This window comes from Pleurodeles waltl, chromosome 1_2 (assembly GCF_031143425.1).
Source record: "Pleurodeles waltl isolate 20211129_DDA chromosome 1_2, aPleWal1.hap1.20221129, whole genome shotgun sequence".
NCBI classification, from domain to species: domain Eukaryota; kingdom Metazoa; phylum Chordata; class Amphibia; order Caudata; family Salamandridae; genus Pleurodeles; species Pleurodeles waltl.
Genome location: NC_090437.1, coordinates 1026517690 through 1026532461, shown reverse-complemented (window position 1 = coordinate 1026532461; position 14772 = coordinate 1026517690). Strand labels below are relative to the sequence as shown.

Below are 14772 nucleotides of genomic sequence, written 5' to 3'. Positions count from 1 at the left end.
CGTTGCTGCCTCCGTTCCCATGTGGACCTTTAGGCTTGTCCAAGGTTATCTGAGACGTTTGCATTACATGAGGGGAACTCCTCGATTTTTCTCCCCTCGAGACCTCTAATTATGCAACTTGACATCTGATATATCATTTTTGCGGGCAGTGCTTCCGGTGTCCTCAGAAGTGCAATACCCAGTTATCGGTTATGAGTGTCATGCCACAACTTTCATTTATTCACAGCTCCATTTGTGTTTTAAAAACACAATTTGGTACTTGTTTATGTTTATCTCTGTCATTTTGCTTGCCACCGAGCCCAAAAACAAAACAGTTGTGTACGTTTCTTCTGCCCTCCTTAATCCAGTGCCGAATGGGTTAACGGTCCAGCGGAGGCGCTGGGGCTTTCTGTCATTTGTGGTTTCAGAGCAGGGGGTGGTGTTCCGCATCTGAGAGGGTTTAATGAATGCTGTCAGTGTCTGAACGCTAATGGTCGGGGGATGTGGCGCTGGGTAATAGAAAGTGCAGCGGTTCACAGCATAAGCTGATTGGTGTTTGCAGTGTTTTTGGTGCTCCATTTTCATCATCCTTTGCTACTTGCTTAGCTCTTGATTGGGCTGAAGAACATGAGCGCGTGCGTGCAGAATGTGAATATATAATATTCCTTGCCGTACTCCCAGTCCTGCTCGCTGCTGACAGGCGTAGCATGTGCTCGGTCTGCCGTGCCTGGACGCACAGACCTCCTTTTCTGGGTAGCGCTTTTTGCTCTGTTGCCTAGACGATCGCGTTCCCTCTCGGAGGATGTCTGGCTCGCGCAGGGACTTTGACGTGAAGCAGATTTTGAAGATCCGATGGCGATGGTTTGGTCACCAGGCGGCCCCTTCGTCCGCCGTGGGTGACGGCCACCACGGAGACTTCTGGAGCCGGGGCGCAACTGCTGGCCGAAAGTTCTTGGACCCGGGCAACCTGCCCTTACCCCTGGCTTCCATCGGTTACCGAAGCCAGCCAGCCAGTCCGAATCCAACCCTGTGCTGCCCGATGGCGTCCCCCTCGGAAGCGCCCACCATAGAGTTTACCACCGAAGACTGCGAGGGGCCCCACTGGCTCGAGGGACCGGAAGCCGAAGAGCGAGGAAGTGAGGAGGACGTGGAGTCTGACAGCAGTTCATGCAGGTGAGGGGGCTGCTCCAGAAAGCTTTCAAGCCCCTATACTTTTTCAATCACTGACTTCCAGGGCACACTGCTTCGATGGTGGCATTGAGTAGTGGTCTTCCACATAAACTATAACTAAATCATGTGTATAGTGAGCAAGCGAACCAGATACGTTTTTGCAGCATCTAACCCATGCAAGGCCCATACTGCAGGTGAGGCACATCGCATGTGCTGGTGATTGTTTTGTCTACAAACAGTCCAGATAAATAGATTGTAATTGCACGTGCCCATAATATTGAACCTCCGTTTGGATGTTGGCAGTTAACTTTGATTTAGGAGAGACCTTATTATTATAGTTATTAGACAGGAAACGGTTTTTTTGTTGCACTAAGCCACAACTACTCAAATTCATTTTTATTGATGGTTACTACTGATGGCATTTCCATTGAGCCTTACTATGTAGATGTTCCCAACTAGGAGGCCTTTTTTTTGTATTTTCAGTCCCATGCTAAAGGCTCTTTTTAGCCATACCTATAATTGTTTCCAGGCTTATAAATGTACGCACCCAGCCAAGTCCCTGATTAAGGGCGGGAATTGCGCCATGCAGCCTGATGCTGTGTGTAACCAGCCAGTGGATGTAACCTTGAAGGCGCAGCATGGGTCTAAGATGCCAGTAAGCATTCAAATGAATTAGTGTCATTTTTAAGAGAATATCTATCAAGAAGTGCTCGAGCCTGTACACGCGCGTTTGTGTGTAACGGAAAAAGCGGTATATTCTTTTACAGTGTCACATAGAAGTGAGCGGTATCGACCTCTAGAAAGGATCACTGGCTGCCCGATGACGCGAAGACGGGGAAGGTGTACAGCCCTCTGATTAATGTCTGACCGTGAATACCTTCTTCAGTAACACTAACGTGTGGACTAGCTCTAGCAAAATAGGAACTCGGTCCTCTGTGCTTCATGTCCAGGGTGCTTACAAACACATTCGTTTGTGAACCTGCATATTGTGCTAACATACTCCTGAAAAACACACCACCATATCTACCTAACTTGTTTGTGATCTCTTGCTAATGTTTCGGAGGCCTCTGTCACTTGCAAATCCTCCTCGGTCCATCTTTTGTGTAGAACGTGATGTCCTCAGGGTGAGGTTGCAAAGTACATTGTTTGCATTTTACTTCATGCAAGGGAGTAGCCAGAAAATTAAAATGTCATCCACTTTAAACCAAAGCTGGTATAGCTCCTAGCAAGCGAAGCAAGACATCGCAACCCTCCCCAGAAGAGCTTGTTTGTCTCTTATGTCCATTCATCTTTTCATCCTCCCATCCACCGCTGATATCCACCATTTCACCTTTTCATTCTGTCATCCATTCTGTCTTTTATCCGACAGTCTGTCGCCATTCTGTCTGTCTGTCCATCCATATCCAAACGTATCCATCTATATTCAGTCCCACCCATCCTGTCATTGATCCTTTGACTAGTCCATCCTCCTTTTGTCCATTCATCCATCATCCTTTCAGTCATCCATTCATCCATCCATTCACTCATCCATCCACCCATTTCACTCATCCCTCCCTTCACTCTATTCATCCATCCTCCCTTTCACTTATCCATCCTCCCTTTCACTTATCCATCCTCCCTTTCACTCATCCATCCACCCTTTCACTCATCCACCCACCGTTCGACTCATCCATCCACTTACCCATCCATCTTTTGACCCTTTCACTCATTCACCCACCCTTTCAGTCACATATCTAGTCACCCTTTCACTTATTCGTCCATTCATTCACCCTTTCACTCATCCATCCGTTCACCCTTTCATCCAGCCGTCCATCTACCCTCCCTTTCATTCATCATCTTTTCACACATCCATCCTTTCTCAGTCCATCCATCCACTCATCGATCCATCCATTTACCCTTTCACTCATCAATCCATCCTTTCACTCACTCATCCGTCCTTTCTCTCATCATCCACCATTTCACTCATCCATTCACCCTTTCACTTATCCATCCTCCCTTTCATTCATCCAGCCTTACATCCATCCTTTCACTCATTCAGCCATGCATCTCTCCATCCACTTTTCACTCACCAATCCATCCACCAACTCACACATCCATCCATTAATTTGCCCTTTCACTCATCCATCCATCCTGTCACTTATCCATCCATATACCCTGTCCCTAGTCTATACACTCACCCTTTCGTCCATCCATCTACCCTTCCTTTCACTCATCCATCCTTGCACTCATCCATCCAGCCACCCTTTTAACCCGTCCATCCATTCAGCCTTCCACTCCATCCAGCCATTCACCATCCATTTACCCTTTAACTCATGTACATTTTCACTTACTTATCCATCCACTCTTTCTCTCATCATCCATCCACCATTTCACTTGTCCATTCATCCATTCACCCTTTCACTCATCTATCCATCCTTCCTCTGTTTCACTCATCTGTCTTTACATTCATTCTTTCACTCATTCAGCCATGCATCCATCATCTACCTTTTCCCTCACCCATCCATCTACCATTTCACTCACACATCCATCCATCTATTCATCCGTCCATTTACACTTTCACTCATCCATCATTTCACTTACTGAGCCATCCACCCTTTCCCTCATCCATCCGTCCACCCTTTCATCTAGCCATCCATCTATCCTCCCTTTCACTCATTCATCCATTCTGTCACTTATCCACCCTTGCATCCCTCCTTTCACTCATCCATTCGCCCTTTCACTCATCCATCCATCCGTTACTCTATCCATCCACCATCCGTTTACCCTTTAACTCCATCCATGCTTTCACTCACATCCATCCTTTCTCATCATCCGTCCACCCTTTCACACATTCATCCATCCATCCTCCCTTTCACTTATCCATTCTTACATCCATCATTTCACTCATTCATTCATGCATCTATCCATCTATCTCTCCACTCACACACCAGCCATTTCACTCAGCCACCCACCCACAATTTCACTCAGCCACCCACCCACAATTTCACTCAGCCACCCACCCACAATTTCACTCAGCCACCCACCCACAATTTCACTCAGCCACCCACCCACAATTTCACTCAGCCACCCACCCACAATTTCACTCAGCTACCCACCCACAATTTCACTCAGCTACCCACCCACAATTTCACTCAACCACCCACCATTTTACTCATCCTTCCATCATTTCACTCACTCACCTTTCTCAACTTTTAGTGTTAATCATGAGCCTTTGACTTCCGAGTTCCTGACGGAAGAGGCCCATTTAAAAACCCCACCCCTGCTGTAGGTGCTAAGAAGGGAGGAGAAAAGGGGGTGTTGACGACGCCCCTGAGTCTGTGTTTCAAATCTCTTTATATTTCTGAATTCTATGTATACGTATACATGTTTACAGCTTGATGGGTACATTTCGTTCAACATTTAGCCAATACTCATATAACTTCTAAACCAGTGGTTTTTAAACTTTTGAGTTTTGTGACCACTTCTTAATTATACCTAGAACCCGGAGACCCCCTACTGAATCAATACTAGAAGAAGGGGAACCCGGCTTAAGAATATTCAATGATTTAAACTGCAAAACAGTGCTCAACAAATATAGAAATAAGCAATCTTTAGACTGATAAACAAATGATGAAATATTTTATTTAGTTCACAAACAAATTTAAAAAAAAGTTTAATTTTAATTAGAAGGTTGAAGCTTGTCTAAATTCAATTGAGGCTATTGTTGTGTTCTGTTTGATGCACTTGTACTGCTCCCCCAAATCATTCTGAGGATATTAATTTAATCTTTAGCCACTAGTTTTAAATTCCTTCACATTTATGGAATGTTTGAAATGTTGAATTTTATATTTTGCTTCTTTATTTACGTACACTTTATTAGTCAGCTAATATTATTTAATTTTCTAACCAGTCACAAACCTCCTAAGTAGCCTTCGCAGATCCCCAGGATAAGAACCACTGTTCTTAACCTATATGAATAAGGTTCAGTAAAAAGTGCATGATTATTAGTGTGGTCTTTCAAGTCACTCTGATTAAAGTTCCTGGTGTATAGAATCTCCTTCCTACATTTCAGGGCATGTAAAATTACTAGTTATTTCTACCACCTTCTTCTTTGAGTTCTCCAGCATAGAGCAGGAGTTATGTAAACACAAGGCAAACCTAGCATACTGGGCAGCTGTCACCCTATACTCAGAAACTGTTAGTCTCTATTGTTTGTGCTTTCTGGGGCCTCCCTTGTCTCCCATGGTCTTTGAGGTTCTCGTGCCTCTTTTTTTGCTCATACCTAGCCTTGAGTGCAGGTTTCAGCCTACTGTCTCTCTCCATCAGTTGAGCATCCCTGACCACCAGCTCAATATCAGAAAGACAGCATAATATTAGAGTCAGCTTGCTATTCCATTACAGGATGTGGTGACCAGCGCTACCTCTGCCAAATTCCTCCTTGATGTCAAATGGAATTACTATTAGATTCTGGTTGAGCAAGGAAAGATTCAGGGTGATCCATCAAGCAGAGGCCAAGAAAAAGGGGAGGTCAAAGAAGTTGCTTCTCCCATGTTAATTCCTATTGGACCTTTAGACACGACTACAGCCCAAACCGCTGGACAGAATCACACCAAATTTGGCAGAAAGCTAGCTTTCGGTACCCAGATTGTGCTGTCGCTTATCTGGTGTAAATCCATTCAGTAGTTTTGGAGATATTAAAGGGAACATACAATTGTATTTCTCTCTAGCCGCTGCGACTTTGGGGGGAAAAAGACAAGCTTGTGCAGGAAAATGCGCAACTCTGATTGCCTGCCAAAACTCCAAACCAGGAAGTGTTGGCAGCCATTTTGGAACACAGCTTCAGCAGAGTCCCACAAAAAAAGTGAAAAAAACAAGGGGCCAGAGCAGAGTCACCTTGACCCCTCAGCTCTGGTGCTGGGGTCCCAGAGGGACCTCACAGAGCTGAAAAGCATTTATTTAAATTGTCGCAGCGATTTGCAGAGAGGAAAAAAACAAAAAAACGAAGCGCATTCTTCCACGTTTCTTTATTCTGAAGCTCCCAAGTGTGCCAAGACCCAGGGGCATCGCTAATTCAATGCAGGGCCCCCCGGGCAGCCCCAGGGACCACCACCTCCTTGGGGCTTTACATATATATTATGCAGGGGGAGCCATGCGGCCTCCCCTTAGTCCCGGGGACCACCACCTCCCCAGGGCATAACAGAAATATAGTGTGAGGGGGTTGCATGCCCCCCGCCCCCTGCAACCCCGGGGACTGCCACCTCCCTGGGGCTTTAATGAAAAAAAATGAAGGCGGTCCATTTCAGACTCCCAAACCCTAAAGACCACCACCACCTCCTCGGGCTGTGTAAGGTTGAAGGGGGGGCGTGCAGTCTCCAATGATGGCCCTGTGGACTGCTACTCCCCAGGGCCAGTTCCTGCTATGTCCCAGGGTGTCCACCCCCGGGACATAGCTGTTTGCTTTTGCTCGGTGGGAGCTGACAGCCCCCACCAAGCAAAAGCAAACAAATTCTGCTTTCTGACAGCTGGAGTTTTGTCAAACAGCTCCCGCTGTCAGATAGCAGAGTTTTTTATCTTTCTTCTCTGCATGCAAATATGCGTGCAGAGAAGACAGATGAAAACATTGCTCCCAGAAGCAGGGAGCTGCTATTAAAAGTAGCTCTCTGCTTCTGGGAGAAATGCCGGCTCCTGCACGATGCAGGAAGCCGGCTAGGACTGTGGGAGCCTTGAGCCCCCCCCACCCCCCCACGGTCCTGTCACACTCTCCGTCTCTCTCTCTCTCTCTCTCTCTCTCTTCCATTTCATAATGGGATGATAGAGAGAGATTGTCATTGCATGGTCTTTCCATGCAATGACTTGAAAGAGTTAGATTAGCAAGATGTGTGGTTCAAATGTTAAAGTTTGCTTTTGATGCAAAGCAGAACAGAGTCTCTTCTGACCTACTGGTAAAGCTCTTGGACTGCCATTCAGTAGGTTGATGGTTCAAAGCCTGGTATCCGAAGGCAGTGGGTCCGTTTACTTACTAGTGTTTAGATTGTTAAACCTTCCTAGTAATGGAACATTCTTGTCTCTTTCCTCTCGAAGTTTGTGTGCTGAATGTCGTAGTTATGTCTGGACAAAGCACAATAAGGAGTCACCTATGGCCTAATTGTTAATTTCTCAGACCCTCGCCCTGAAAGTTGAGGGTTCTCCTCCAGGTGTGTCCGTGATAATTTCCCTCACTCTTTTTAATTGACATATACATTATTCTTTTCAATTTGCCCAGAAAATTATAATTCTAAGTATATTATCCAACAAAGCTTAAAGAACTATCCCTCACACCCTTTCGCTCTCTTTCAATCTCTTTCTCCAACTCACTCACCCACTCAGACTCTTACGCACCCACTCCCAGATGTACTCAGACACTCTTGAACCCACTCAAACTCTCGTGGACCCACTCACAGCCCCACTCAGACCCTCACACACCCACTCACTCACAGACCCACTCAGACCCTCACACATCCACTCAAAGACCCACTGACACCCTCATGTACACACTCGCATACTTGCGCAGACAATGACGCACCCACTAAGACACTGATGCATGCAGTCGCACACCCAGACAGACTCTCACAGCCACTCTCTTCCCCAGGTACCCTCTCTCACACCTATTCTCACACCCAGAGTGACAGCCTGTTCTCACACCCAGAGTGACAGGCTGCAGCTAACTCCCAAAGGCTGTGCGCGACGGTGGTTGGATTAATGTATAGTATTGAAAATTGCTATACGTTTAAAAAAGCATAGAAATTCACTGAAAAAAACAAAGGTTACAGAGACGTTATACTTAGGCAATTGAATTAAAAAACATAGAAATTTACTGGAAAAAAAAAAAAACATTACAGGTACGTTATAGTTTGGCTCACATTTTATTTTAATTTAAATGTACAAAATCATAGAAATTCACTTTTTATAGTTAAAGTTATCTCAAATAACTATTAAGCCGTGCCCTAAGGCAACTATAACTCGCACCCTTGCCATGCACTGCTAATTACACCACACATCATATCACTCATGACATCTTTGATAACATCACTGATAATATCAAAGTAATATTTGCAGTAAAATCTTTTATGAAAAAAGTATGCATTGCGGGGCGTGAGTTAATGTTACCTTGGGGCACGAGTTATTGTTACTTGAGATAACTAGCTATAACAGGTTAATTTGTATGGTTTTGTCATTTTAAAATGTGGGCGTAACTATAACGTCCCCGTAACCTTTGTTTTTTTTCAGTGAATATATTTATACATTTATATACACATACATCTCTTTCTTGAACTCTCAGTTGGCTTTGACGTGGTTGTTCATCAGAGGCACATTGATATTCATTCCCCTTGCAGGGATCTATTCTTTCTGTGACAGTTATATGGAGATACTGAGTCATTATGGAAGAACCAGATGCTCTTTCCAACAATATGCGAATGTCCATCACTGACCTTCTTCATGGACTTCCTTCATCTCATTGACTAAAAACATAACAAATTGACATCCTAAAACGTCCTCAAGCAAAACCCTCTGAAAGACTGAAGTCATCCTCGTTGCCAGAGACCAGCATCGGAAGCTCAATAGAAAATTGCTAAATGAACTACAGCTGAAATGTTTTTCTCCCCGATTTACCTAGGAACCAAAATACCTTGTTTTCTGGATAGACTCAAACCTTTCCATGAAACCACACATTTAACACACAACCAGATCGACAAGACTGGCCCTCCTCATTGTAAAAAGACCGAAACCCTGCCTAAATCAGATTTGTTTACATTCATTGAAGCCAAAATATTTTTTTTTAATTGACTATAACAGTGCTCTTCCCATCAGAGCACCCAAAACACCCTAGCACCCACAAACATTTTTCTAGCGGCCGCATGTGGCCCAGGATGCAAAACACTTGTTTGAAAATGAGACAGTCGTTTTTAAGAACTTAAGAGTGTATCCCTTCAGGTGAGAACTAATTTGAATCTAGTGTGTGCCTCACGTTCAAACCACTCAGACCTCAAAGCAAGTTTTCCTCTACCCGACTCTAAAAAAAAAATCCAGTGGTGATAAACCTCATAGCCAAAAAAGATCTTCGGCTAGACCAAAAGATTCAAGTGCGATTCTGTTCTGACTAACGGCTTTTTTCCCGTGCTGACTAACGGCTTTTTAGTGCAGCTTGCTTCATGTGGAACTCTCCCCTCGATGACTTGAGATGTCAAGGAAATGTTTTTCCTTTCCGGTTGAATTGAAAACTGTATTATTGTGCTCCTTCTTAAGTCTGTAATCTCTTCCTAGCTCCTCCCTCGACACCCTTTCAATGCGTGTTTGCTTATTTTTCTCTTCAAACCCACATAATATTACCTTCATGTAAATATTCTCTCCTTTTCTTCTTCTAGCACCCTTGAAAATTCTGAGTGTACTTTTTCTAGGTTTCTTGTCCTGCTCAATATACTACTAAGAGACTTCATTGTTCTTTTTTTAAAATTATTTATCTGTAAAGCGTTCTGAAACCCCATGGGTAAGAGTAGCAGTACCTACAAATGTTAAATAGATGCTGTACAGAGTCCACGTGTTCTTGTCATCGGTGACAATGGTGAGGAGGTGATTCTTGGAGAAGAAATAAAATTCAGAAATGAGAAAAGATGTAACGGACTCCCGAAAAAAAGCATTAAAAAAAAAAAGCACCAGCGTTCATACCCCGCCAGTGCAATGATGCCAGCAGCCTGGAGCTCCCAAAAACAGTGCTGCAGAGACCTGTGCGTGATGTATTTGTGTTACACATGGGTTGTGCAGCTGCTGCAGTGACAACTCATTTGTTAGGAGTCCAGTTCTGTATTGGAAGAAAACCCACAGTATTGTTACATACGGAAGTTGGGAGAAAACTTAGAAGAAGCCAGCTTGTTGAAAAGAGCTGAGTGAAAATTTGTCAAGTCTGTGGAGCTGCCTCATGATATGCTAGCATTTAGAGCCCTATTGGAGCATAGTTAAGCAGCATTTCTTGTAAGACTGCACATTGAGCATCATTTTAGCAGCACCCTAGGACACCTGAACAGTACTCTAATATAATTAGAAACATCTCAAATAATTGAGCTGCACTCACTTTTTTTTCGACGTGCCTTGGCGTATGATGGCACTACCCTGGCAAACAATAGGCATTTGTCATAGCATTTTATTTCTTCACACAGAAACAGTGGTGAATAGTACTGTTATCATACATTTTATAGCGCCTCTCTACCACTAATGCCGCCTTGCAGTGTATTTAGGTCTTGTCCGGGTGGTTACAGGCCAAAGCAGGCATGTGCGGTTGGGCGAATATGTAGAGGAATGGAAAGCCTAAATGGGAAGTTTTTGATGTTGTGAATGAGGCTTCTGTGAGTGCCCAAGAGTCATGTACACAGATTCCATACATAAGTTGTCTCGGGCTACATGTGACACCACAGACAACACAATGTTGACCATCAGTACTCAAGCCGAGTGGTGAAGATATGCTGGTGTGTTTACATCATTATTCATTTGGAACTGTTCCTATACTGCCACTGCTTCAGACGTTCTGGAAAAGGTGGAAGTCTCCCCTGCTGCTAATATTTTGGAAACCCATCTGACTGAGAAAGCCTTGGTGGACACTGCATTGACATATCTGGCTGGATCTGAGAGGGACCGTTTGATAACCGTTCACAGTGTACCATAGACTCATATTTAACCCTAGCTCCATCTCTGTCCCTGTCAGCTGCATCTATGGGGCAGGACAATCATATGGGAAAGAGTGAGGTACTGGCAATGGCAGTGGCTCCCCCACTCCTACCCTACAGGGGTGGTCTCTGGTAGCAAGGAGGTGACTGACTGTCTGTACATCATCACCCCAATTGCATCAGTCTGTGATGCATCTGCCTCCTGCGGATACTGTTGAATCAGGGTCTTCTGTGGTGCACACGGTGTCCCTCCTACAGCCCATGCCAGAATCTTGCCAGGCTTCTCAGCCCCTGTGTCAAGGCATTTTGCAGTTGGCCGCACCAGGATGTGGTGGCCAAGAGACGTCCTTTCTTTTCTCTGACCGATAGTGATTGGGACAAGGGTTTGGACCAAGTGTCTCAATTCTCAAGCGAGACATCAGTCTGCTCTGTTATTTCATCTCTGCGAGCTAGCAAGCAGTGTGGTCTTCCAAAGGATCAAGCAAAGGACTTGGTGTCAGCGGCTTTTGATCAAGGGGTAATCAATCCATTTGTTACGCTGGCAGATGACGTGGAGCTGATATGGGATCCGAAAGGAATGGAGTTGACACATACAAATCGTTCTCCCTCGGAGTGGTAGCCTCAACTATGCCATCCTCACCTGGCAATTTGATTATGGAAAGGGACCCGCCGCTTCCCTCCGGATCTTCACCCGATGGTTCAGCTCGGGATGCCCCCACCCTGGGCGCTATCTGTCACATCCTTTTGCGGCACAGAAAGGATTACTGTAAGGATTCACTGGCTTTGAAATCTGCCCATCTCAAGACCCAGGTGGTTCTTCGTAAGCTGTCAAAAAATATGGACGTTACTCAGTCCCGATTGGGAGTGGTGGAAGCTTCCCAGTCAGCTGACCAAAAGGCAGTGGAAGCAAACAGCCCGGAGATTTCTCTGCTTGAATGGCAGCTTACTACTTTGTCATCCAGGGTGGACGACTTAGAGAACAGGTCACGTTGGAATAATCTAATGGTCCTGGGGGTTCCAGAAGGGGCTGAAGGTGATGATCCCTGTGGTTCCGTTTTTGTCTGTTTTGAGAGGCCTTCCCTGCTCTGAGTGACTGAATTGTGGATTCTATGATTTAGCATGCACATCATTTCCCTTGTCAATCTCCCAATAAGCCTCTCTGTATCCCTGAGCGATTTTAATCTATATTGGGAAGTTTATCCTCGGACAAGAGATCTTTCGGACTGCAATCCCTAAGTCTCCAGCAAAAGCATGTGGTATTGAGTTTTTTGTTTGTTCAGATCTTTGCCATCAAACGGTGGTGAGACGGTGGGAGCTGCAGGAGCAGATTCTGGCTCTCCAGAAGTTGGGTGCTTATGTTTCTCTAATGGAGCCTGCTACCCTGCGGAATCAAAAGGATGGCCAGACTTTCTATTGTTACAATGGTCAAAAGGTCCAGGGACTGCTAACTAAGTGGCAACCGGGGGGCGGCTGATGTCGCTCTTATTGTTTTTTTTTTTTTTTTTTTAGGGTGTCCTGCACAGCAGTTTCCATTTGTAGTGTGTGGCGGTTCTCAATCTGGTTTGAATCTGTGTAATTTGGATTGGGAGTGGGAAGCCATTGTTTGTTGTGAGAGCAGTTTAGGGTATGGTTGGGGAGGGTTCGGTTGTGTGAATAGTTGTCTCTTATTCCCACCCCCCCTCTTGGGTGGGAGTAGTATCATTTTAGGACAGTAGGGGCTTCCTATCTTTCTTTCTTTCTGACCGCTTCTTGGTGGGTGGAGGGTGGGGTCAGGCTGTATGCTGATTCAGCAGTGGGCCTTAGCTCATAGGGCATTGAGTGTTGGGGGTAGGTTGGTCCACGCGTATGGGGACTGGTGATGGGTTTAGGGGTGGGTTTAGAGACAGAGGGGGGTGTCTGACTGGGATCACTGGGTTTGTTTACAGGGCACTTACGGTAACATTTGTGGAACAATGATTTTGGCTATGGTTGTTTATGATGAAGAAAGCATGTGCATCTTGGTCTGGCAACATATGCAGGGATATGGTTTATTGCAAGTTGTAAGGTGGAGAAGTAGCTTGTGGTTTTGGTGAAGTAATGGTTATCACTAGCTATGGCGGCAGTCCTGGGCAGCAGCTTCACATCTTGTCATGGAACATTAATGGGAGCAAATTGCTGCAAAAGTGCAAACTTGGACGAGAAGAGTAGCGCATGCTCCGGCCACAAGTTTCTGTCTTCAGGAGATTCATCTGTCTCAGACCGAGGACTTTTTGTTAAATAAACTTGCTTATTAGGTTCTATCCCTCTCCGCCTAAGTCTTCTCAGACAGGGGTTGCACTCTTGGTCGGGGACAGCAGGTGGCGGGTACAGATCCGGGAGGTCTTTGGTTGTTGCACACTATCCAGAAGAACAGGGACCGTTTTACTATCTGTGTCCTGTATGGACCAAACACAGATGATCCGAAGGTCCTGGATTTTTTTCTAGGAGAGTTTCACCTATGGGTTCCACCCTGTATTGTCTGCAGGGACCTTAATATGATGTTGTGTCCTAAAATTGATTCAGCATCTCAGGCAGGGTCCTCGGATCAGTCTTATAATAACCGGGCTAGTCGAAGCAAATATTGGCATGGGGGAGCGGTTCATCATTTAATCTCCTCTTGTGCTCTGGTAGACCTCTGGCATTTCTCTCATCCTAAAGATCCAGGATTTATGTTTTATTCTCCTCAGCAAGTCATGTCGAGGTTGGATACATTCTTGGTTAGTAATACTTTGGCTTCCTCCTCCAGGTACGTGCTTAATCCGCGGGTCTTGTCAGACCATAATTCTCTTTCATTGTTCATTCAACTGGGGGAACCTATCCAGACATCCTGCCTCTGGACCTGGACATTCAAACGTAGACTGGTACTGGAAGATGGTTATGTCAGCTTTAAGAATGCCTACCTAAGGGAGTTCTTTAATTTTAATATTGCGTCGGCACAATTGTCGGCGGTCTAGGATTCTCTCAAAGCTTCATGCCGTGGACGGACCCTTCAATTTGCTTCACACTAACAGAGGATGTTAGTGGTGGAAGAAACGACAACTCAAAATATTCTAAGCTTTTTGGAATCTGAGTTAGGGTATAGTTTTTTGGTGCAGGATGGACCTTGGGCTGATTAGCTTTTAGAGCAGTCTACTGTTCTGAGATCTTCCCTTAAAAAACACATCTGGGATAAGGCGGTGAAAGATGGAAGGGCCCGTCAGATGACTCTGTTTGAAAATATTAAGAGCTAATTCTAACACCATCCAGCAGATCGCAGGATGAGAATGATGCTCTTGTCTCTGATCCAGCTGCAATGTGTGAAATCTGCTGCCAGTTTTGCCAGGACCTGTATAGGGAGGACTGTCTCTGTTCAATTGAGCATAGTTCTTAAATTATCCGGCAACATTTTGATCATCAGGTGACATCTGTTCAGCAGTCCAAACTGGATGCACTTTTGGAGGTTAAAGCTTTGTGGGTAGTGGAAGGCTTTGGGCCCGGCTAGATACCATTAGAGTTGTATTGCATCTTCTCACAAAAATTGGCTCCAGTGTTAAGGGATCTGTTTAATTTTTTTGATCTGTCCGACAGTGTCCCGGAGTCTTGGAGGGAGACAAATATTTTAATCTTTCAGAAAAAAGGGGAAGGACCCCACTCTCTGCGGCTCCTATAGTCCAATTTCGCTAATTAATGCCAATTCCAGGATCTATATGCATGTTCTTGCTAATCAACTGGTGTCATCTCAGAATTGGTAGACCCCAATTAGCATGGTTTCATCCGCGGCTTGGATAGGACATTACATGTCAACCCAGTAATTACGGCCCTGGAGGTTGCCTCAACAGGTGAGGGGCCCAGTCAGTATGATCTGCTTGGATGCCGAGCAACCTTTGATCGAATCTCCTGGCCCCTCCTCTGGTGGGGTCATGGAGTCCACTGGTTTAGGCCCGGTCTTCGT

General features: G+C 45.2%; 1 protein-coding gene across 2 annotated transcripts in view; it reads left to right on the top strand.

Moving 5' to 3' along the window:
- The window catches only part of KLHL5 (kelch like family member 5), a 439436-nt gene that overhangs the window by 160069 nt on the left and 264595 nt on the right, over nucleotides 1-14772 (top strand). Inside the window, exon 1 of one of the 2 annotated variants that reach the window (XM_069202090.1) lies at nucleotides 428-1152. The exons of the other annotated variant lie outside the window; for it this stretch is intronic. Coding sequence (XP_069058191.1) covers nucleotides 782-1152 — 371 coding nt within the window. The 5' untranslated portion in view covers nucleotides 428-781. Of the gene's footprint in view, nucleotides 1-427; nucleotides 1153-14772 lie in introns of those variants that run through there. 2 annotated transcript variants of the gene reach the window in all.